This window comes from Lates calcarifer, linkage group LG5 (assembly GCF_001640805.2).
Source record: "Lates calcarifer isolate ASB-BC8 linkage group LG5, TLL_Latcal_v3, whole genome shotgun sequence".
NCBI lineage: Eukaryota > Metazoa > Chordata > Actinopteri > Centropomidae > Lates > Lates calcarifer.
The window spans coordinates 343,559-365,496 of NC_066837.1; the positions used below are offsets into that span (position 1 = coordinate 343,559).

Consider the following 21,938-nt stretch of genomic DNA (forward strand, 5'->3'; position numbering starts at 1 on the left):
GTTTTTCTGACTTCTCAACCTGTAGGTTACAGATTTCTAGAAACACAGAACAGGGAATTTAACGTGTTAAAGCAGCAGGACACAGTCATTTCAAACTGACAGGAAAACCCTCAGAGTTTCGGAACAGGACACAGTGGACAGATGAAGCCAATTTTATTGATCAAGTAACATAAATAGGACAAATGTTTCACTGTACATACAACCTGGAAAGCAAAGTAAAAATAAATAGTGTCACAGCAATAAATTAAAAGCATGAAATGGACCAGTTGACTGTTAGCCTGGAGCCGGTGAGATGAGACTCTGAGTCATGTCCGTCTCCGAGGACGACAGTGCAGTTCGATGGCTATTTACACACATTTTATTTTATACACATTTTTTTTTTCAGTATCAGTCGTTTTCAGCTGATGTTTCATTTCACTCTTCAGTTCACATTCGTCTTTTCACAACTTCAATAACTTCAGCGACAATTTAAAAAACTACGAAAAGCAAAAAGCAGCGGCTGATTATTAAAAACCTTTAGTTACATGTTACAACAGCATCATCACAGCTATCAATGTTTCAGTAATACGTGTTCAGTATCAAATACTTCAGTCAGCAGGTTACAAAAATATCACACACTTTTCGTTTTTTAGTGAGTGTCTTCAGTTCCTACAACCGTGAGACGACGGTGAACGCAGCAGCTCTCAACCTTCACCAACCAGAACCAGAACAACTCTAACCCTGTGAGATGACGTTTTAACCCTTTCGGCCTCCAGGCGCCCGGCTACTGGAGAAAGTCTGGATGTTTTGAACCTGCTGTCGTCCGTTAAACATTTTGGACCCTGAATGCGACAAACTGAGCTCTCACATTCTTTAAATATAAGTCAAACTGACTTGTGTCTTTCTAAGACTCAGAGCTTGATTTTCAAAATACTTTGGGGAATCAAGAACGTCACATTCTTGACCTTGGAAACAGACTCACACAGCAGCTATTCAGGTGTTTTCGATCATATTGTGTGATCTTCATCAACATATGAAACTGTTGTTTTTGGGCCGAGGATGTATCCAAACATTAAGACCAAACTGGACAAAAGTCCTTGAAGTGATCAGAAAAAAATGGCAATTTAAACATCAACAGTTCAATGGCAACTCTGTATTCTGATGAAGATCATGTGATTTGATCAAAAGCTTCAGGACAGCTACTGAACTGACCTTGAGGTGAGATATTTTTAGCCAATCTTAAGATGCTGATGGTCAGAAAAGCTGCAGATTTTCTCTAAACTGATTCTTCCTGACGCTGGTGATGGGATCTCTGCAGACTTACAGAGGCAACAACTCTTCAATCAACATATTCCAGCTAAACATCGACTGATGATAAAGCTCCGAGTGATAATTCTCTGGTACAAACCGAATCTGAACATTTCACACTTTGGCTCCTGTGGTTATTTTCCAGACCGTCAGGTTGAGAGCTGCTGAGTTGAACGTCCAGTCTCAGGCTCAGACCTCAGATCCACCGTGAGCTCTCCTTCAGTTTCAGCTTCATGTGCATACAATCGCGGCCGGAGCGCCTGACGACAGACGCCCCGCTGGAAGTGAAGAGGAAACAAAAGTAACTAAACATCACCTGGACACAGACGCTGCAGGTTCTCCGGCGTGTAACCACGGACCTGAACCAACCGACATCCTGGTGGCTACAGCTTTCATAGTCCAGCTCTGTGTCCACACACACACACACACACACACACACACACACATTGCAGAACATGACAAAAATCTAAACAAGCAACAAAAACTGATGTAAACATTATTCCAGGAAAACAAACAACACCTGAGACTATTTCGTTGTCATCGTCATGTCGCTGCACTGAAACGTTCAAAAGTTGTGTGTTTTAACTTGAACAAATTCCTTCGCCTCATATCCAAACACCATAGTTGCTTTTTAACTACACATACATGTGGACAGCTGGCTGCAACACGTGTCTGTTTATATGTTCTTAATAATAGTAAGATTCATAAAGTTGGCCTCTGGGGGGCAGATTAGAAATGAATAGTCATTACTTATGGTAATTTTGTCCAAATAAAACAAAATTATCTTAAGGTCCTGTTCAAGTAAGTGGACCTCAAGTTACAGAAAACTCAAGCAATATCATATGTCCTTTACAGACAGTTTGACAGACTGAAAAAACAGAACTATCTAAGTCTGAGCTGCTGAGGTCAAGATATTCTAGTATAGCTCAAACTCCAGTTCCCATAAAACAACTGGAGAGAGTCCTTCATGAGGCTTCCTGCCTGGTGAACTGCTAGAGTTGTGTCTCTTTTTTGGTCTTTCAAAAAACACAAGAGCAAAATGGTGAGGAATCAGTTAAGCTAAGAATTATCATTAGTGAACTGCCTTGTTAGTGGGGTTACATCAGGACTGAAACATCCACTGTGTGTGAGCTGGTCCTGGATGCTGTCAGAGTTTGGGCTAACATTAGCGGCTCTGACTTGCAAACATGACCTGACAGAGAGTTACGTTAGCTAAACATATCAGTTAGTTCTAATTATGAAAAACTTCTCCTTTATCATCAAAAGTGAAACAAAACAAAGTATGAGCTCATGTTTTTCCTCTTACAACAGTAGGACTAACAAGTGCTTCATTGACATTTTGCTTGCAGCCTGTTAGCTTTACCCTGTCTGCTAGCATCATGGCTTTAGCCTTGTTCTGTTAACATCATATCTATGTAGCCATCAAGTGCAAAGTTAAGACCAAAAAAAAGTCTTGAAGGCAGAGTTTTCAACCAAATCAAACGTTAGCTTATTTAGCTAGCTACTTACTGCTAACAAAACATGCCAGTGACAGATCAAAAAAAAAAAATCAACATTTGCCAGCTGCTTTTGTGTGGTTCTGTCTGAAATCAAGGATTCATTGTTTCACTAACTATTGTCAGTGTTGATGGTAAATCTGTTCTCATTATCATCAGAGACTTTATAATGGAAAGACTCTGTTACTGCTGTAAACTGTCTGAGCTCACAACACTCTGAAGAACAAAGGTTACGTCGGGTAACCATCATGCTTACGGGAATGTGTAATTAAAAGCAAGTATGGCCTTTTAAATCCTCACGCTGTATTAAGGACACGAAAGATACCAGATTCTGGTTGGATGGCAGGTGTCCTGAAAACTGCACATGGGGTCACGTAAAACTTGATTTTTACAGGAAAGAAGTGAAAGCAGAGATCAGCAGAAGAACGATGTGAATGTGATGAGACATTAACAGGCTACGCATGAAAAAGCAGGCTGACACGCATCATCAGACACTACAAGGATCGTGGGAAAGAGACGACTGAAACTCCCTCCGTCCAGAAAAGAATCAGAGCTGCAGCTGAAGCATTTAACGTGTTTGAGTCACATCTCAAACAGCTGGATCTGAATTTACATTTTTGTAAAATATTCCTTTTGACCTCTGGTCACACGATAGTTTAGTATCATGTTTGATTTCAGACATATCACAGGATGAAGAGAAAACATTTCCAGATCCATTTTTCTGTGTCCAGTACAGAGAAGGGTCCATGACATGTTTAGCCTAGCTTAGCACAAAGACTGTAAACTGTTGAAGTAGCTCTGGCAATAGTCCGATCATACCTGCAAGTGTTGATGATGTGGTGACAACTCAAGAGGCTGAAAACATAAAAACTCTTTGAGCTACTGAGCTTGAAGCAAGCTAATTTACAGTTACCAGGTTTGCTAGCTCAGTTGCTAACAAGACACTAAGCAAGTTGTCCACAGTTTCAGTATCAGTCTACCTGTCTCTAACTGTGTGTAAACCATGTCTCTGGACATGGAGCAGTTTACTCTCTGAGAGGACCTTCAATGAAACACAGCTAATAAACTGATATAGTTTCCTGCATTTTGGATTCTCTGGCTCTCCGCACAGTCAAAGTACACTGTCAGAATGGTTTGCTGTTGTTCAGTGGGTCAAAATGTACCAGAGTTAAAATCTACATGCAAGAATTTGGCAGATTTTCTTTGTCCTAGCAAGCAGTTAGTCACCAATCCATCCAAGAGAAAACTGGATTTTATTTGCTAGAGTTGAGAGTCTAACTCCAAGCTAAATGGACAGAGAAGTTAATATTACAATGTTAATATCAAACCAAGCTAATCAATCTATACTGATAGATTGTAACAAGATCAGACAACATATAAACCAGACAGACTTGGAGTGGTTGATGGAGCTAGGGCTAACTGTTCCACTTGTTCCAAGTCTTTGCATTATACTAGACTTACTGGACGTACCTCTGTACTGGACAAACACCTGACAAGTGAAGTGATTTCAGTTGGACTCTAATGTGACCTTTTAGACTTGAACTGTATGCAGTAAAAACTGGGACTTGATGTTTGTAGAGGATGTTTGAGTCATGATTCGTATTCTTTCTAAATGCGAATGTCTTCGTAACAAAGTGAAGGAAAACATTTCATTGAACTAATTCTATAGTAGACCGACAACCGGTTTGAGACGCACTGGGACTGGTTAGCCAGATGTTGAGATGTAGCCAGTTTGGTGTTTTTGGTTACCTGTGATGTTGTTGAACCCTTCATGATGCAGGTTTGTGTACAATAAGCTACTGGACATACACACACACCCACACACAGACAGAACACACTTCAAAACACACACAAACAAAAAACATTTTCCCTTGAGAGCCCTGACAGCTTCAGGCGTTGAGGGTAGACTGTCCAATCGAAAAGCACTGCTCTTCTGCGTCTACCTGAGCTCAAACCACTCTGCTGCTGCTGCCGGACGTATCAGAGCATCTTCACAAAGTTCTCCCCGTAGATGAAAAGAGTTTTGATTGCTAAACCTACACAGACACAAACATCCCTGTTCCCTTTGTCAGGTATTCATGATTTAAGGTAGCTCAGGTGAAATCAAAACCGCGTCCTTGTATTGAGTCCGGTTGTTCGATGGCCGAGGAGTGGTCCAACTGAAGCGGGAAGTTGAAAATGTTCATCTGGCAGATTGGAGGATTTGCTGCCAAGACCAGGAGGAGATCTGGTGAGTTCACTGGCCACTGCAGTCCTACGATGGATGCGAAGGTGGCAACATCGTAAATCCAGAAATCACTTTTAACAACATGCGGCGAAAGCTTGGCAGATTAAAAAAATCCAAAACTTCCAGGTGATGTGTTGAATGTACCAGCAAAATCCACGACCCACAGGTTCCACAGAAAGAAAGGAGGGAAGAAAGTGAACAGGGAAAGGAGACTGCGATGCATCTGCATAAGCGAGGCTTCTACCACTACAAGAGCTTGGCGAGTTATTTAGCACTCCGATACCAGAGGACGGCGGCAACGGCGGGGGTTTGTTTGGTGGCGTCTACCAGGCCGAGGAAAAACACAGCGTCAGCTCTGACCCCTCGGTCGAGTTCCGGCGACCCACGGTGAGATCAGGTGTCAAGACACAAGTGCGAACGAACAAAATCCAGCCCAGGCACAAATTTTTAAACCCTGTCCCCCTCCCCCAGAGAAAAAACAAAAAAAGAAAACTTTTGGCTTTGTGGTTATGTACAGTTATTTCCTGTGAAACAGTTTGATGTCCATCATGTTTCCACAGGCGTGCAGGACTGGATGTTGGCGACCCAGCGCCGGCGTCAAAGGTCAGGGTCAAGTCTTCGGGCTAGGAGGGGGTGGAGCTAACTGTGTCAGTCTATTTGTATGTCTAAATGTGTAGTGATTCTTCAGTCAGCTTTATTTTCCAAATTTTGTGTGGGTATGGACCCTGAACTAGCTCCGCCCCCTCCCTCTGGCTCCACCCCCAGCTACTGGTGGACCTCGTTGGCGATCAGACTGTCCTCCCCTGACTGGAAATCCGCCTCATTGATGCTGTTACCTCCGTTCAGCATCTCCTCGTCCTGAGACGACCCGCGGTCCTCCTCGCCGCTGCCCCCGCCCGGCTCGTCCGAGTTTGGGTCCTGGAGCACCTGGGCGATATACATCTGCTGCTGCTGTTGTTGCTGCTGCTGCTGCTGCTGCTGGATCACACAAAACCACAACAACCAGGTGAACCAGCAGGGGGAGACAAAACACTAAGAGCTTACAACCTATAAATATTTAAACTTGTTAGCATCAAACTAAAGCTTCGCTCATTCTACTGATGAAGACCATGTAACACTGTCAAAAGCTCTGTAAGAGTAAGTGGTAGTTACTTAGGATTGTTTAGTCAAAAGCCAGAGCTAGTTCGCTAGCCTAGCTAACAAACTCAAGACTTATAAACCATTCATGAACGAGTGAATTTACTCGAGAACTAGAGTCAGTTGAATCCACTGACCTGAGATTTGGTGGTGGGGGAGGATGAGGGACGAGCTGGACGTCCGTTCTCAACGGCGTCCACATCGGTCTCCTTGGTGTCGATCTAAGACAAAGAGACAGAGTGAGACATACTGAACAGCAACGTTTATGTTTCATACACTTTTATTAGGACCTTTGATTAAAAGGCCGCTGTACCTTGTAGTTGTGAGCGCTGAGGTACTTGAAGTGTCCAAAACAGACGTGAGACAGACAGACCACGATGGTGACGATCAGCACCACCAGAGTGAACATGGAGGTTGGTGTCTCAAAACCTGACAGCACGTTAGCATTAGTTAGCATTCAACAACAGCTACATGTAGTCACAATGATAAAACTAATTGACTTGGACTTGTCGTGACTTGTCTCGACTGGCTTGAGATCAGATTTTTTGATGTTTCTCGTCTAACCTAGTTTGGCCTTATCTGGTCTGACTTAGGATCTGATTTGATTCGATAATGGTAAGGTGGTGGAATGGTTTGTACAGCAGGGGGCGGAGCTCACCTGTGCGTACGGTGGAGAAGAAGAACAGCCAGAAGAGGCAGAGGATGGGCGCAGCCACCACCTGGGTGACGGCTCCGGAGTGGATCTTCTTGTCCAGTTTGGAGGGCAGGTAGGCGTAGTACATGTTGTATCGGTCCACCAGGTGTTTCAGCAGCATGTACATCAGACCTGCAGAGGGACAGGTGAGCGGCTCAGTCAGGACTCATCAGTGACTTGACTTGGACCGTAAAAGTCATGAAAACAGCTCTGGGTACTTGAATGTGTCAGTAGTGTGGTTGAGACTGACCGAAGGGGACAATGATGGGGCAGGTGATACTGTAGGCCATCACCACCGTGAAGACGTTCATCATCCAAGCGTACGCTGCTCCGAACTGGAACTCATAGGCCTGGTGCTGGAAACCACAGTTAAATCAGTATACAGTCACAGCAGCACTCTTGGATGAATGTTAACTGAAAGATATTAATGAACTGGGGTCCACACAGAGACTCTGGACGACATGGAGACAATAACAGACTGCAGTGATAGACTGGATCAAGTCAGTGTCCGTCCTCACCCTCTTGACGTTGCGGCGGTCGGCGGCGGAGCGAGCCAGGCACAGCCGGATCATGTACATGAGCAGACCGGGGATCCTCAGCAGGTCCATGGCGTTACCGATGAACGCCGAGGCGATGACGTAGTTGACGAAGAACGCTCCATTATCCGGCAGAAAGACGCACCTGAAGGGGACACGTCAAAGCCAATGACTGATCAGTTACAGATAATTTATTATTTGACAACAACACCTGCAGGAAAACTGGGCTGTTTCAAAATAAGTGTGCATAAATAAATAATAAATAAATAATAATAATAATATTAATAAATAATTAAATATTTATGTTTATTTGACTTTGATTTTGGAAATTAATTTGGATTTCTACAAAAATATGATGTTAATAAACAAAAATATGATTTTTATGTTAACATACCCATAGTTAAAACTAAAATGAAAAATCTGTTGACAAATAATTTTCACTGTACTCAAAAACATTGTCCTGCTCTAGTGACAATGTTGCTTAATATGAAATTTCCTTTTTAATTTTAAATATTAATTTCATTTAAATGTGATTGTTTAGAGTGAACTGAAAATAAGTTTTCAATTTAATTTTGGCAGTAATTCTCATTTTATTATAATATTCAAATTCTGTCACATCCATACAAACTGAATTTCACTTTGGCTGAATACTTCATCTTAATATCAGCAGTTCCTGAAAATAAAAAATACTCACTCAAATCTGACTGTACCATCATCCAGGAACTTATTGTCAAAGAGCCAGCGGAAGAAAACATCCAGACTGGAAAAGACAGACAGAGGCATTTTAGAGAGGACGGAGGGCAGAGGTCAAAGGTCACTCAGGATTCTTACAGTCCAACATTTTTTATCACCTGCTGAGTCCGAGAGACGGCAGCAGCAGCACCATGAAGATCAGGAAGGTGTAACATTTGTGCATCGTGGTCCTGTTTTCTCCGGACCTGCAGAAACACAGGGAAGATCAGATCAGGGTCTTTACTCAGACCTGAGACTTTATTTATCGTGACAGATTAGATTAGACTAGAATTTGACTTTTCTTGGACCTGCCCCTAAACTCTGTGTTAGTATTGATACTGCAGTACTGAAGCTATGTTTTAGTACTAGAACTGTGTTGTGGTACTGATGAAGAGGATGAAGAGGAGGAAGCAGCTGAGTCACCTGGTCCAGTGAGCCTCGAAGAAGGCGGAGTAATAGACGATGGTGGGCAGCAGAGCAGAGAAAGCCCAGAGAAGCAGAGTGGGGAAGAACTGAGTGACGATGGGGTTCTGTACAAACAAACAAACAAACAAACAAAGAGAATAGCAGAGTCAGAGTCAGATGGATCACTGCAGACCTGCTCAGTTTGACTAAAAGCCTGCTCGTGGTTTCTTACGTTGAGATACTCGACAGGCTTGGTCACGTTGAACTTGTCCATGGTGGTGATGATGATGGCGGGCGTGGTGAGGAAGAAGAGCAGGATGAAGAGGATGCAGTTGATGATGAAGCAGCGGATCCACCAGGAGATCCCGCCCACCGACAGGTGCTCCCTGCAGGAACAAACCGGGACATAGCGTTAGGTAACCTGAGAGGGTGCGTTTGTTTGGTGTTTGCTGATGGTTTTGGGCGGGGGGAGCTCCTGGACGTACCAGCGGACGTTCTGCGGGTCGGGCGCGTACGAAACGCTCCAGTTGTGAACGTGAAGAACATCGCTGAACTGAGAGGAGCGTGGCTCCTGACGACACCGACAACCCTGAACCTGACAGGCGTTAAAGTCCTTCAAAATACTGTGGAGACAGAGGGGGTGGGGCCAGAGAGGGGGAGTGGGGCCACACAACCAGGGGGCGGAGTCAGAGCAGCACAAATTTAATCAAATTTTTTAAAAATAATTTTTACCAACAATAAAAACAAGAGAAAAAATGAAAATTGATGAAGTGTCTCCGTTTACAGACAGACAAACTGATGATCAGAGGGTGGAGTCAGGAGTGGGGGTGGGGTTACATAGGGGGGGTCAGGGTGCAGCTCACATGGCAGTCATGGCCTCGTTCTGGAAGGTGACGAAGGCCATGCCCAGAGGTTTGGTGTGGACCTTCTCCTTCTCCTTCCTGTACTCCTCCTTCAGTTTGGCCTCTCTCTTGGTGTAGTAGCTCACCGCCTCCTCCTGCAGGACAAACACAGGAGTGGTTTTATAGCAACAAGCTAAAGTAACATGCTACAGTTTAGCATGTTATCATTAAGTCGAGCTGAGGCTGATTGAGCAGGAGAAATGACTCCAGACCTCCTCACAGCCGGTGATGGTGCAGCAGCACAGGTGTCCACAGGGTTTGGGGTTGATCATGGTGGGAACGTGTTCCTTCGCCATCAGGTCGGTGAAGAACTTCTTACTGCGCTCCGTCTTCTTCCTGTAAAACACAAACACACAGAGTGGTTCTAGTTCAGCCTGACTCTGTTAGGAAGCAGCAGCGTATCCCAGCATGCACTGGGCCCTGTCTCACCTCTCAGCGTTCAGAGCCATCAGTTTGGCCACATTGTAGCAGATCCGAGCCTCGAGCACCGTGCAGTTCTCATACGCCTGCCTGAGAGTGACAGAGGAAACAGGTGAAAAACTGAAGCCGAGTGGAAACAGCCCTGCTGAGTTTTACTCTGAGGATGAGGAGGAAGGTCAGTGAACTTACTCAAAGTGCTGTTTGATCTGACTCTCCTCAGCGTATTTAGAGATGCCGTTAATGAATAAAGTGCGTTTCACCTGCAAGACACAAAACTGGGATTAATGCATGAGTCACAGACAAACTGAGCAACATCAGAAAACAGACTGTTAATGGTCTGAGGCAACCTGAGAGAATAAGAATCTGAATTAAAATGTCACTGTGGACAGGTTTCAGCTGGTTTGTTTCGGACTCATGCTTCCTGAGTTTTCTGTTTTCCTACCAGGTCGTCCTCCTTGTAGTGCATCTTGGACGTGTGTCTCCTCATGCTGTAGACGGTCAGGAGCAGATACATGAAGGCAAACGAAGTGTGGAGCCACAGCAGATTCGTCCTGGACACAACAAGAGTAATTTAAATAGAAATCAACAGGAAAATCAAAACTACAGAGATGTTAGAGGGTAGACTTTTCTTTCTCTTTTGGAGCTAGGCTGTTTCCCCCTGCTTCCAGTCTTTGTGCTAAGCTAAGCTAAACCCCCATGTTTTCATAAAAGACTCCAGAGGAAGCTGTCACGGACTCACCCAGACTTCAGGTTGGCTATCGTGGTGCGTCCGAAGCTGTAGGCGTTGTTTTCTGAAATTTAAAAAAAAAAAAGTCAGAGTTTATTATTCTGAGTCTTTTACGACTAAAACTAAAAATGAAGCTCCTACACTTGACAAAGAGCCATGATTTCTATTTAGCAGCTGTTCTGGAGCTTTTAGTCAAATCACGTGATCTTCATCAGCAGATGGAGTTTGACCAGATGTCGTACAGATGTTCAAATCTGCATTTTCTGAGTAGTCTGAGTACTTCCTGTCTGTATAGGCTGAGAAGTTTACGACTACAATCTGTGACATCTTACCAGAACGTCTAAATGATTCACTTCACTACTGAAACACAGTGACAACACACAATCCTGTAACTACAGAGCATTAACTCCTGATTACACTGGGTCCAGGTTCAGCTAAAACCACCATCTACTATCAGACAACACAGACCTACAGACCCACAGACCACCTGACTGCTGTTACCTTCTTTAGAAGGAGGTCCGGGTGCTCCTTGGCTTAGGAAAGCATCTTTACTGATAATTCTGACTAAATCAATGAGACACAAGGTGAGAACACTGTGAGAGGAAAACTCAGGACCAGAGTCCAGAGTCTGCAGGCTTCAGTCCACCATCTACAGCAGACACGTCTTTGTATTACAAAGTAAAGCGTGGGAAGCACAGGTGTGGATGGGCCCTAACAGGTGACCTCTAACAGGTGTGGCTGTGCTGTTCTCACCCAGCAGGTCTCCAGAGAAGTTGACGGGCAGGATGATGCCGACGGAGAGGACTCCGACCACGACCAGCAGGCCGATGATGTGACGCTGGAAGGAAAGGTAGTGAACGGCATCCTCCCCACATTTCTCCCTGATCTCCTCATCCCTGCAGGAGGAGGACGACCAGTCAGTCAGTTTTACATCCGTCAACTCTGTGTTGTCAGTTTGTACAATAAGGTTTGTAATAACACTGATACAGAAGAGGTGGACTGAGTGCGAGTAGAGACAGAAGAACCTTCATGAGTGATAAACAGAGCTTGAGGCACCAGGAGAGCTGATCAAAAAATAATAATTTCCCTGTATTAATCAACATTTATCAGGATATATAACTGAGTGAAGAGTTTTCTGATAATGACTGAAGCCTAAAGAAACGTGGTGGGCTCATTAGTTCTGAGAATATCAATATCCAACTGTATGCAGATGATGCAGTCATTTATACATTACTAAATCATGTCTCTTATTGATCATTTAAAAGTTCAAGTATCTCAGGGTAACACTGGACTCTATATTTTAAAAAGCTGTAAAATTTAATTTACAAAATGTTTCCTGCGCAGGTAATCTGACATGTTTACATCTTGTTTTATACTCATGTTCAATATCAGAATTGTCCATATCAAATAAAGAAATTAAATAAACACGAACTAACATAAATGGACATTCAATCTAATATGGAAATAAATAGAAGCGACTGTGGACAGATATCAACATAAATAAACCTAATTTATTCACATTTATTTTGACCACAGAGCAGACTGGGAGCAGGTTTTAACTGATGAGGGATCCCACCATCCTCACCACATGGGGGCGCTAATGAATGAACAGTCTTATTTTGGTGTGGATTGTGTCCATGCAAAATGTTTCAGAAAAGACATTAAAAGGACCTGTTTTCCTGTTTCAGTGTTTGAAGACGATACTCACTTTATTCTGAAGATGGCCGTCAGCCACGAGCAGAAGCCCTGCAGGTAAAAATACACGTAGTTAACAACACAAACACACAAACATTTCACAAAGATTTAAGGTTTTTTTGTTTTCATTAAATTATTTATTTTTTTAATTTCTATGTTTAAGTTGTCTTGTTTTTCCGATCTCAGACTGACACGAGTATATGTATTTTCCATTTATAACAGGAGGATTCTGCTTCCTGTGGGTGTGCAGGTGCGGTCAGGTGAGAGGGCGGAGCTTCAGATGATGACTGGCGGTCTCTGGTTGACCTCCCCTGAGCCGCTTGGCGTTAAACTGGATTATCATCACCAGATTAAAAGCAAACAGAAAACCTGCTGAGCTCGACTTTCACTGCAGGACGTCCTGATCTGACACACAACACTACACACCAGTTACACATGTCACAACACAAACTGTACATCTGATCTGCAGCGTCATGATCTGGAGCTGATGCTGCAGGAAGTGATGTTAAACTGTGCAGAGTCGACAGTGAAGAAAAGATAAATTGGGACGTTTAAATGCCGATACAACATCAACTACTTATAATTATATATAAATCTATATATCAAAACAAATGAGTGAAATAAAGAGGAGCTCGTCCTGTGTGTGTGAATTCAAACTCTTATTCTGCTGTTTACATTTGTCCCGCCAGAGGGCGCTGCCCAACGACAACAAACAATCAAACAAACGAGGAATTAAAGATCAAAAGAAGAAAAGTAAGTTATGGTAAAAGAAAAAATATTTTACTACTCAGTCAAAACAACAGATGAAGAATCAAAATTTTCATGAGTCTGTTGTGCCACCTGCTGACAAACTACAGCAACTGACTTCCTGTTGTCTTAAGTGCCAGAGTTGAAGGCAATTGGTCTTCCCTTAGGGAACCAGGTAGATGCTAACTTCAGGGCTGGACTACAGAAACACAACCTCCAACTGACTTCAACTGCCGTGACCTGGATGAACCCACGCAGATATAACTTCCTGTTGCTTATACCCGTCGCAGTCTATAAACCTCTGAAGAACACAATGAGGAAGAGGAGGAGCAGTGATGAGGGTGTCCTTACGTTGTCTCGCTGGTCGAAGTCGACGGAGCTGGAGACGGAGGTGAGGCGTTCGTATCGGTCGGGCGTCTCCGAGTGCATCGCCGAGGCAACGCTGTTGAGACAAACAGGAAGGAGTCAGCTGACCGTTACCTCACGACTTTGACCTCTGCATCTGAAAAGCTGATTGGACCCCTGAGGTTAGTTCCTCTGGTCTGTCCAAAACGACACACTAAACACAGAGGGAGCTAACAGGAAGTAGAATTAACACAGACACCAACAGCTTCCTGTCCGCGATGCAGGACAGATGTGTTTCCATCAGCCTGGTTCAGTCCAGGTGTTCAGGGTCACAGAGACCAGGAGCTTCTCAGCAGCTAACAGCTCCTGAGCTTTCAGTCAGTGTCCATGGTCATCATCCCGAGGAGAACAGTCTGATCTGAGGAGCTCTGTGGTGAATCTAATGTTCAGCAGAAGAGCTCAGTTGTGACTTTAGTGCTGAATATTTCTGCAGATTGTCACTGAGAAACTTTTAACGTCAGCTTTTGTTTTCAGTGTCACACAACAAACCAGTTCTGAAACTAGAGTAGTAATGAGCTTTTTATTGTTATTTTTCCTTGTAATATTTTGTATGAGAGGTGATACATGACTCCTTACTGTGTGTGTGGTGGTGAGACAGAGCTGATGGGTTAGCTAACGAGCTAACTAGCACATCACAGGGTTACGACACACTGAGCTACGAACACAAACAGCCTGTTACCTTTTCACCGGCTCATAGTTATCTCTGTCTCGTCTTCGGCTGAGTTAACGTTAACATGGAGACAAGTGTTGAGCAGTGTTAGCATCACATCAGTTAGCATCACATCAGTTAGCATCACATTGTCCAGCAGAGACTGGTCCAAACACACTCTCATTTAAATCCAGTGCAAACACAGTCAGGTCAGTTTTCATGATATATGGAGGGTGATTGGTGCCACATGTATCAGCGACTTCCTGCCCCATGGTTTAATTTATTTGTTTGTTCTGATATAATTTTCACTCCTGCCTCAGCTCACAGAGACTGAGGCGGTACAGTCATGGTACAGTAGCCTGGAAGGGTCAGTAGACGAAGCTGACCTACAGGCGCCACCTGTAAGTCATATTCTCCTTTATCTGTCTGATGTTTTTCAAACTGTTAAATTTAATTTTCAAACAAAAAGTTCAAACTCTCTTTTCACAGACTCATCGATCAGTTAACTGAGAAAATGACTGAAATAATTATTAGTAGTTTTTTTTAAACTGATCAAACTCACCTGTTCTCACTGTGTTAGAAAAACAGCTGATTGTTCTGGTTGAAGAGCTACAGCTGACCACTTCTCTCATTATCACTTCAACTGATTTAACAAGAAGAAAACATCTGCAACTTTACAACAACTGCGCACATTTGACCCTAAGTCTGATCCCTGCCTGCAGGGGGCAGCACAGAGCTTCTGTTTATGACAGAGGTCAGGTGGCACTAATAACCCCCCATACATAAACACACAAACACAAACTGAGATGAAGAAGAAGGAGTCGTGTTAGAGCACCAATCAGAGAGCAGAACCCTGTTAATGAAACCAGAGCAGGAGGAGGAGGAAGATGTTAGCGGACAAACCAAACATGGAGGAAGCAGCAACATACTATTCCCGCTCCTCCAGGTTGCTGAAACGCTTCTTCAGTCTTCAGGACGAGAAACAGACAGAAAATAAAAAGCTGCTGTGAGAGAGAAATGCCACTGAAAGGACGACGACAACAACAACAACAACAACAACAACAACAAACAACCTGCCAATAAAACACCTGCTTTCTTCTGTGGTTATAAATTTGAGTTGGATCATTGTTTACCTGTCGGCGTCGGTGACGAGCGCTAGGCGGCCATAGTCCCACGCGACTTTCCGCAGAATAGAAAAGACAAAGAGCAGCACCTGAAGGAGACAGAGGAGGACTTCCTGTTAGACATGTCAGAGGTCAGAGGTCACTCAGCAGTGTGGCTCGATGTTCCAGCTGTGAAGCTGCAGTATTGATTTTTCCAACAGTCAGCGAATGTCACAGCAGGAAAAACAAAACAGCAGCGCCCACAATGCAATCTGTTTTCATCAACACCCCGACAGTCAAACACCTGCATCTACAGACACTACTGTCCCACAATGCACTGCACAGAGGAAACCGATGGGCTGGACTCTGGTCTTTGAACCCAATCCTGATCCAGGACCTGATCCAGGACCTGAACCTGATCCTGGTCTGATCCCTGTTTATCTCAGTTACATCCAGACCTGTAAACACAGGTCACATAACCGTTCGCCTACACAGGGTTTTACTGAGCGTGTGCAGTGGCAGCTGCGGTGACTCACCAGGAAGCACATGAAGTCGAGGGCGAGCACGGTGGGCACGCCTCCGAACGGCAGTCCCTGCAGCACCGTGCTGCGGATCCGAGCCGAGTAGCAGTAATCTTTGGACTCGCTGTGAGCCGAGCAGTTGTCCTGGCCGCCGCACGCCTGGCTGCCGCCGCCGCTGCCGTATGAGCCCATGGTTGAGATCAGCGCTCTGAGCACGCTCACTGCTGCATCCTCACCGAGAACCTGAGGGAGGAGGAGGAGGAGAACTTTATTAACAACAGATGATCGACACTGAGGAAGTACAAATACTCGATTACATTTCAAAATGCTGACATGAGATGACGAGACAGAAGCGACAAAACAAAGTGAAGGATGAAAATAAAACGTGACTGAACCATTAAACTAAAAGTTCAAACAGTTTAAACTGTGTTTGACAGAAGCAGAACAAACAGATGAACTGATGGAAGTAAAGTACTCAGTTACTCAGTTACTCAGTTACTCAGTTCCTCTGTCAGATTCTGGATGATTGATAAAGACGTCTGACAGGAAACAAACATGGCTGCCGTCTCCCAGCATGCCTCAGCAGCAGCTTCCCCCTTGGTGACCCACTGATCCCGTTGCCACGGTAACGCCTGACCCAGTTTTCACGCCTGGGCGGACGTCTGTGACAAAACGACAGTGACGGCGCCCAGAGCGATGACATCACTGTGACATCACAGAGACTCAGAGAACAAAGGAATGCCTGAACCCCCCCCCCAGTGAAACACTGGTGTGACCACACCCACCAGTGATGTCACAGAGTCCTGCAGTTCACCTGTACGTCAGAAACCACCTGAACCTGATCAGAGTATTGATGAGTCATTTCTTATTGATCAGACTGAAACGTGTGGTCTCTCTGTTCTCATTGGCTCTGGGTAGATCATGTGACAGCCCCCCCCGTTGTCATGGTGCAGCAGCAGTATGACTCATCTGAAGCTGCAAACACTCAGAGTCCACATCCACTCCTCAGACCAGAACCAGACTCACAACACCAGGTCCCCCATCTGACCCCCCCTCCGGCTCCTCCCTCTGATCCCGCCCCCTTCATATCCTCAGACTTTGACCTGGAAATCTGTTTTGTTGTAGATTCAGTGAAGAAACGTCGACTCATGGTCAGTCTGCAGCTCACAGATAACAGCTGTGTGTGTGTGTGTGTGTGTGTTCACTGATATCACACACAGCACAACAACGCCACCTCTACAGAGAACAACATGAACTGGGTCAGAGGTCACAGGAGGAGCAGGAAGTGAACCAGAGACCTGAGTCTGGGTCTGACTCCTACATATGACATCATCAGCAGTGGCCTGTGGTTGTTGGAGGAGGACTGATGTGTTTCACTGAAGCTTCAGTCTGAGTGTCAGACCTGGTTCAGGATCAGACCTGGTCCAGGTCTCCTTCACTGCTTCCTTGAGCAGAGGAGACACTGGAGCTTCCTTTACCAGAGGAGAGAATGATGTCCCATGATGCCTTGCAGCAGAAATATGAACACGTAGAAACAACAGAGCTGCTGTTTCCTTCCTCCAAAATATTTTCTCTACTTAACAAAAAAGGTCAAAGGTCATGACAGGAAATAAACCTCATGTCCTCACTTTTACTGAACCATTATTTTAACAGCTCGTCTTTCTCTCCTTGTGTTTTCCTTCATGTCGTTATGTTATTTCATTGTGTCCTGTTTGTGTTGATGTTGTTTCAGTGAGTGATGGTTAAATGTTGCTGTGATTCTGTGTCGGACATAAAGTTCATTTAAGGTTCAGTCAGATTCTTCACCTCATGAAGTTTTCCGTCGAGGTCGAGGAGCACATGTTTCTGATTCTTTGGTCCTGACCAACATTTTCTTCTTCTTCTAAACAGTCACTTAGACTGTGGATCAGAACCTGAACAAATATCAACGACAACAGGAGAACAAGCTCCAGGTGTTGGACAGAACAGCTGATCCAGGGTCAGTGATCAGAGACCAGCAGCTCTGAGGCCTGAACCAGGACTGAACCTGAACCTGAACCAGGACTCTGACTTGTTTTGACAGTGAACTTCACAGAGCCTCTTCACTGTCAGCTCTGTGTTATCAGTCGGCTGCAGGCGTCCATCAGTCTGAACTCGGTCTGTTAAAGAGCAGTGTCAGCCATGCAATGCATTATGGGCCTTTTGTTCACACAGGAGAGAGCAGACAGAGAGTAGGCTGGAGGTGGACAGAGACCGACTTTACTTTTGGATTTGAAAGTTAAATTGTCAAGTTTAAAAAGTTGTCAGAACTGTTTTATAATACCACAAATATATACACAACCAACATGGAAAACTGTTAAAGAGAACAATGAAGCTAACCAGAGCTAACCAGAGCTAACCAGGGAGCTAACCAGAGCTAACCAGAGCTAACCAGAGCGAATCAGTTTCTCTCTGTTCAGTATCTTTTGATTTTCTCGTGGTTCGTTTTTGTTTGTTTTCTGTTCAGTGTTCATTAGCGTCTTCGTCCTTGTTAACTGTTGTCATCTGTCAATGTGTTAGTTCTATGTGAACAACAACATGGCGGCGACTACCCACAATGCAATACAGTTCCCATTCTCTATTCTGCTTTATTCCAACTCTGGTCCTGTCTCACAGAGATAATAATTGACTGATAATAAATCTCAGTCTCAGTCTCAAGTCATCAGATGGTCACCTGTCCAGGTTTTATCAGGTGCCATCAAAAAGTTCTGAAACTGTTCCTGACATGAAAAATAAAAACAAGATGGAGTTTATCTTCAGACTGAGACATGATCAATATGTAAAATACTGGATCACAGGTAACTGTTCGCAGGTACATCGATCGATCCACGTCGATTCATTGGTTCAGTGATCAGTGAGCTCGATCCAAAATGGATGACAGACAGGCTTCACTGAGTCTGAGCTGGAAACATGTTCATTACCCTGGAATAACAGTGACTAACCAACAGACAAACAACAACAGAACGTCTAACGTCACTGTGATCAGACTGTGGCTCTTTACAGTGAACAGTGTTTAGATTGTTTTTTATTTAAATGTCTAGTTGAAGCTCAGGAATAAAATGTCAGATGATATTTTAGTTGTGACTGTGTTAAATCAAAGTATCTGTTGCTGAGAGAGAGTCCGGAGATCTCCTGACTTACTCCAAAAGTACTGGATCCTACATTTCCCATAATGCACCTGGACACCATCAGAGCCTTTATTCCCCACCTCAGTAAACTGCATGAGTTCAGGTTTTAAATAAATGTAACATTTGTCACCTTGGACTCTGGAAAAGGTGGAAAAAGCTAATAAACTAATCAGCAGGTTAATAAAGAATAATGATTAATTTAATCTGTTCTGCTGCATCAAAGTGCAATTGTAAAAATTGGACAACTGAAATTCAAAAGCAAAAGCTCAGCTGTTTACTCTCCAGCATCGGACAGGCAACTTTCAGAGGTCAGTGAAGGCAGCGCTGCTTTAAGAGTCCACTCTCGAGTGTCGGATTTCAGAGCCTCAACCACAAATATCAACAACACTCAGACACATGACAGTGACGGACAGAGCTCAGCCTGCTTTACAGATTCAGCTGAGAGTCGTTTCAAATGTTCAGTTTTAGTCCCAAAATATAAAACACATTCAGTCTGATCTGAGATTCATCTGCTGATCTTTCCTCGATTAATTAATTAATCATTGGATCATCGTTGTCTGTAACAAATGGCTTCAAACAGACAGAAACTAAAGAAAACAGGAAATATCAGTTTCTCCATGTTCAGTCTGAAACATGGAGGTTTACACTTCTACTGTCTGAATTATTGATGAGTTAAATTTGGCTTAAATCTGTCACAGTCACACATCTGATGCTCTTCATAGGAAAATCTAAAGGTCAGTTTATTCTGACTCATTTTTCATTATTTGATTATTAACTGGAACTAAAAACAATAATCGATCAGAAAAATCGATCACCAAGCTGTTGGTGATTAATTTCATCATCTACAGAAATCACATTAAACAGTTTCACACGTTAGTATTTAAATTGAATCAATATAATGCCATAATTATGAGTCTCATATGTTTCAATATAAGATTTAAAGTGTTAAAAGTGCAGAGGTTACTGCTACACTGCTAAGCTAGTTAGCTTGTCTGGATTTAGCTTCTGACTCATTCTTTTGTGTGGAATAAGTAGTTAAATTAGCAACATGTCAGTTCAACTAAAGAGATATCTTTATCAGTTACTAATCAGTGAATCTAGTTTTTGTTTAAGCTAAGACTAGTTGTTTAAGCTAAGGCTAGTTGTTTAGCTAAGGCTAGTTGTTTAAGCTAAGGCTAGTTGTTTAGCTAAGGCTAGTTGTTTAAGATAAGGCTAGCTGTAGCTCAGCTGTTAGCTTCTGCTCTGGTTCTGTAGTTAAACGAGTTGTTTAAAGTCCACGACAGTTTCCAACAGGAAACAGTAAAAACAACAGATAAAGTGAGAAATGAACAGAAACTTGAAGCATCAAGAATAAAACCAAATTAACCTCAAACACGACGAACAGCAACTGAAGTGATCGAGTTTAGGTTTGAGTCGGACACACGATGTTTCCAGGACAGAGACACAATGTTAAAGAGCTCTGACGCTGCAGACTGTTAATGAACTCTGAGCCTGTTGGTAGACTCAGGTCTGAGAGGTACCTGGGTCCAGGTAGAGCTCTGAGCTCAGGGTGAGTACTCTGGTTCTGGTTCAGTTCCTGGTCGCAGTAATGTGAACAGGACTGAGGTAGACCAGATTAAGGAGACCACAGTCATCAGGTGAATTCATGGATCAGAGTCATAAAACACAGCACCACCACAGGTACACACAGGAACACCTGAGGAACACCTGAGGAACCTGAGGAACCTGAGGAACACCTGAGGTCAGACTGAGGATGTGATGAGTTCAGTAACTTCACTCGTCTGTCACATGATATTTGTTCAGACTCGTCCTTTAAATAAAGAACCAGCTCTTCACTGGTTTAGTTTTTCAGACTGAATCAGACTCTGTGTGGAGGCGGATCAGACGTGTTAACGAGCCTCGTTAGAGACAATATGATCTGATTAATCTGATCTGATTAACGACCTCAGTCTATTGATTAACATCAGGCTTCCGATTTCTTCCTTCATGATATGAAGTTTAAATCTGCTGCTGATTACTGATCTATATTATTGATTGTTGATCAGAAAGCTGCTCTGTTGGTTGTTGGTTCAGGTCTTTGACTCCTCTGACAGATTCAGGTCAAAGACAGGATGTTTTGAGTTATTGATCGATGAGGTTTATTTTCCTGATAAACATTTTCACATTTGAGCTGGAAACAGAATGTTTGAGGCAGAAACAGGCTCAGGCTCAGGTTCAGGTTCCGGTTCTTCTTCAGTCTGAAGGTTTGATCATGAATCATTTATTGAACTGAAGCAGGTTTAAAGATGAAACCTGATTATTACAGATTATTATCGATGAGCTGATCAGCTGATGAGTCATTACTGATCAGTGATAAATGAAGCTGCAGCTGCAGAGCTGTGACCCAGGTCAGAGATCTGATCCTGGATCTGAGGCGGACTGACCTGGTTTCAGTGACTCAGGACATTCGGTTTCCCTCAGACTCGGTCTGTTCTGGATCAAGTCTGCGGCCCTGCTGCACCCGCAGTCCGGCCTGAGCCAACACCACCTGCCTGCCCGTGCATCCGCCGCCCGCCAGGACACAATGTCAAACACCACCACCCCCCACCCCCCAGGAAAACCCGGGACAGACCGGGACAGAGGACCCGGGTTAAATGAGACCCGGGCTCCGGTCTGTCAGAGGTGCAGACGGACGGACGGACAGCTCGGTGTGTCCTCTGCGCACACATTATATAACTCAACCCCCCCCCCCCCACACACACACACACACAGCAAAACACCGGAGCCGTACGGAGGCTGATGGATGCTGACCGCGGAGCCGGAGCCGCGGACAGGCCGGCGGAGAGGCTGCAGCAGCGGCCTGTCGGCGGCTCATCGCCCCGCTGAGGAGATCAAACAAAGCCGCCTAACGTTAAACCGGAGAATAAAGCTCGTATTAAATAAACCGATTAGAGGGAATCCGGTACCTGAGGCCGCTCCCGCCGCTACTCCTCTCCTCCGCAAAATCAACCAGTTTCACCGCAGGAGAAAAAAACCGGAGCCGTTAAATCCTCACAAATCCAGCGCCGCCCCGGCCGCGTCCTGCCGCAGCGCCGCCATCCGAGACAAACCAGGCCGGGTCAGGCCCGAG

General features: G+C 44.2%; 1 protein-coding gene across 3 annotated transcripts; it reads right to left on the reverse strand.

Annotated features, from left to right (window-relative positions):
• Positions 1 to 136: 136 nt before the first annotated feature.
• Positions 137 to 21,927, reverse strand: LOC108882278 (CSC1-like protein 2). Of its 3 annotated transcripts, none has more exons than XM_018674706.2 (24): positions 21,775 to 21,927; positions 15,699 to 15,926; positions 15,193 to 15,272; positions 14,989 to 15,027; positions 13,357 to 13,447; positions 12,272 to 12,309; positions 11,317 to 11,459; positions 10,576 to 10,627; positions 10,279 to 10,387; positions 10,026 to 10,096; positions 9,846 to 9,926; positions 9,629 to 9,752; positions 9,378 to 9,511; positions 9,000 to 9,137; positions 8,747 to 8,900; positions 8,533 to 8,639; positions 8,229 to 8,315; positions 8,072 to 8,137; positions 7,360 to 7,522; positions 7,092 to 7,197; positions 6,806 to 6,973; positions 6,461 to 6,576; positions 6,285 to 6,368; positions 137 to 5,985 (listed from the first exon to the last, which is right to left on the reverse strand). In XM_018674706.2, exons 2-24 carry the CDS (start codon positions 15,873 to 15,875, stop codon positions 5,776 to 5,778), a joined length of 2,538 nt encoding a protein of 845 aa, XP_018530222.1. In that variant the 5' UTR covers positions 15,876 to 15,926; positions 21,775 to 21,927; the 3' UTR covers positions 137 to 5,775. The 3 variants fall into 3 exon arrangements, with proteins under 3 accessions (XP_018530222.1, XP_018530221.1, XP_018530223.1); XM_018674705.2 differs by having other exon boundaries at positions 137 to 5,988; XM_018674707.2 differs by lacking the exon at positions 14,989 to 15,027 and having other exon boundaries at positions 137 to 5,988.
• Positions 21,928 to 21,938: the final 11 nt, after the last annotated feature.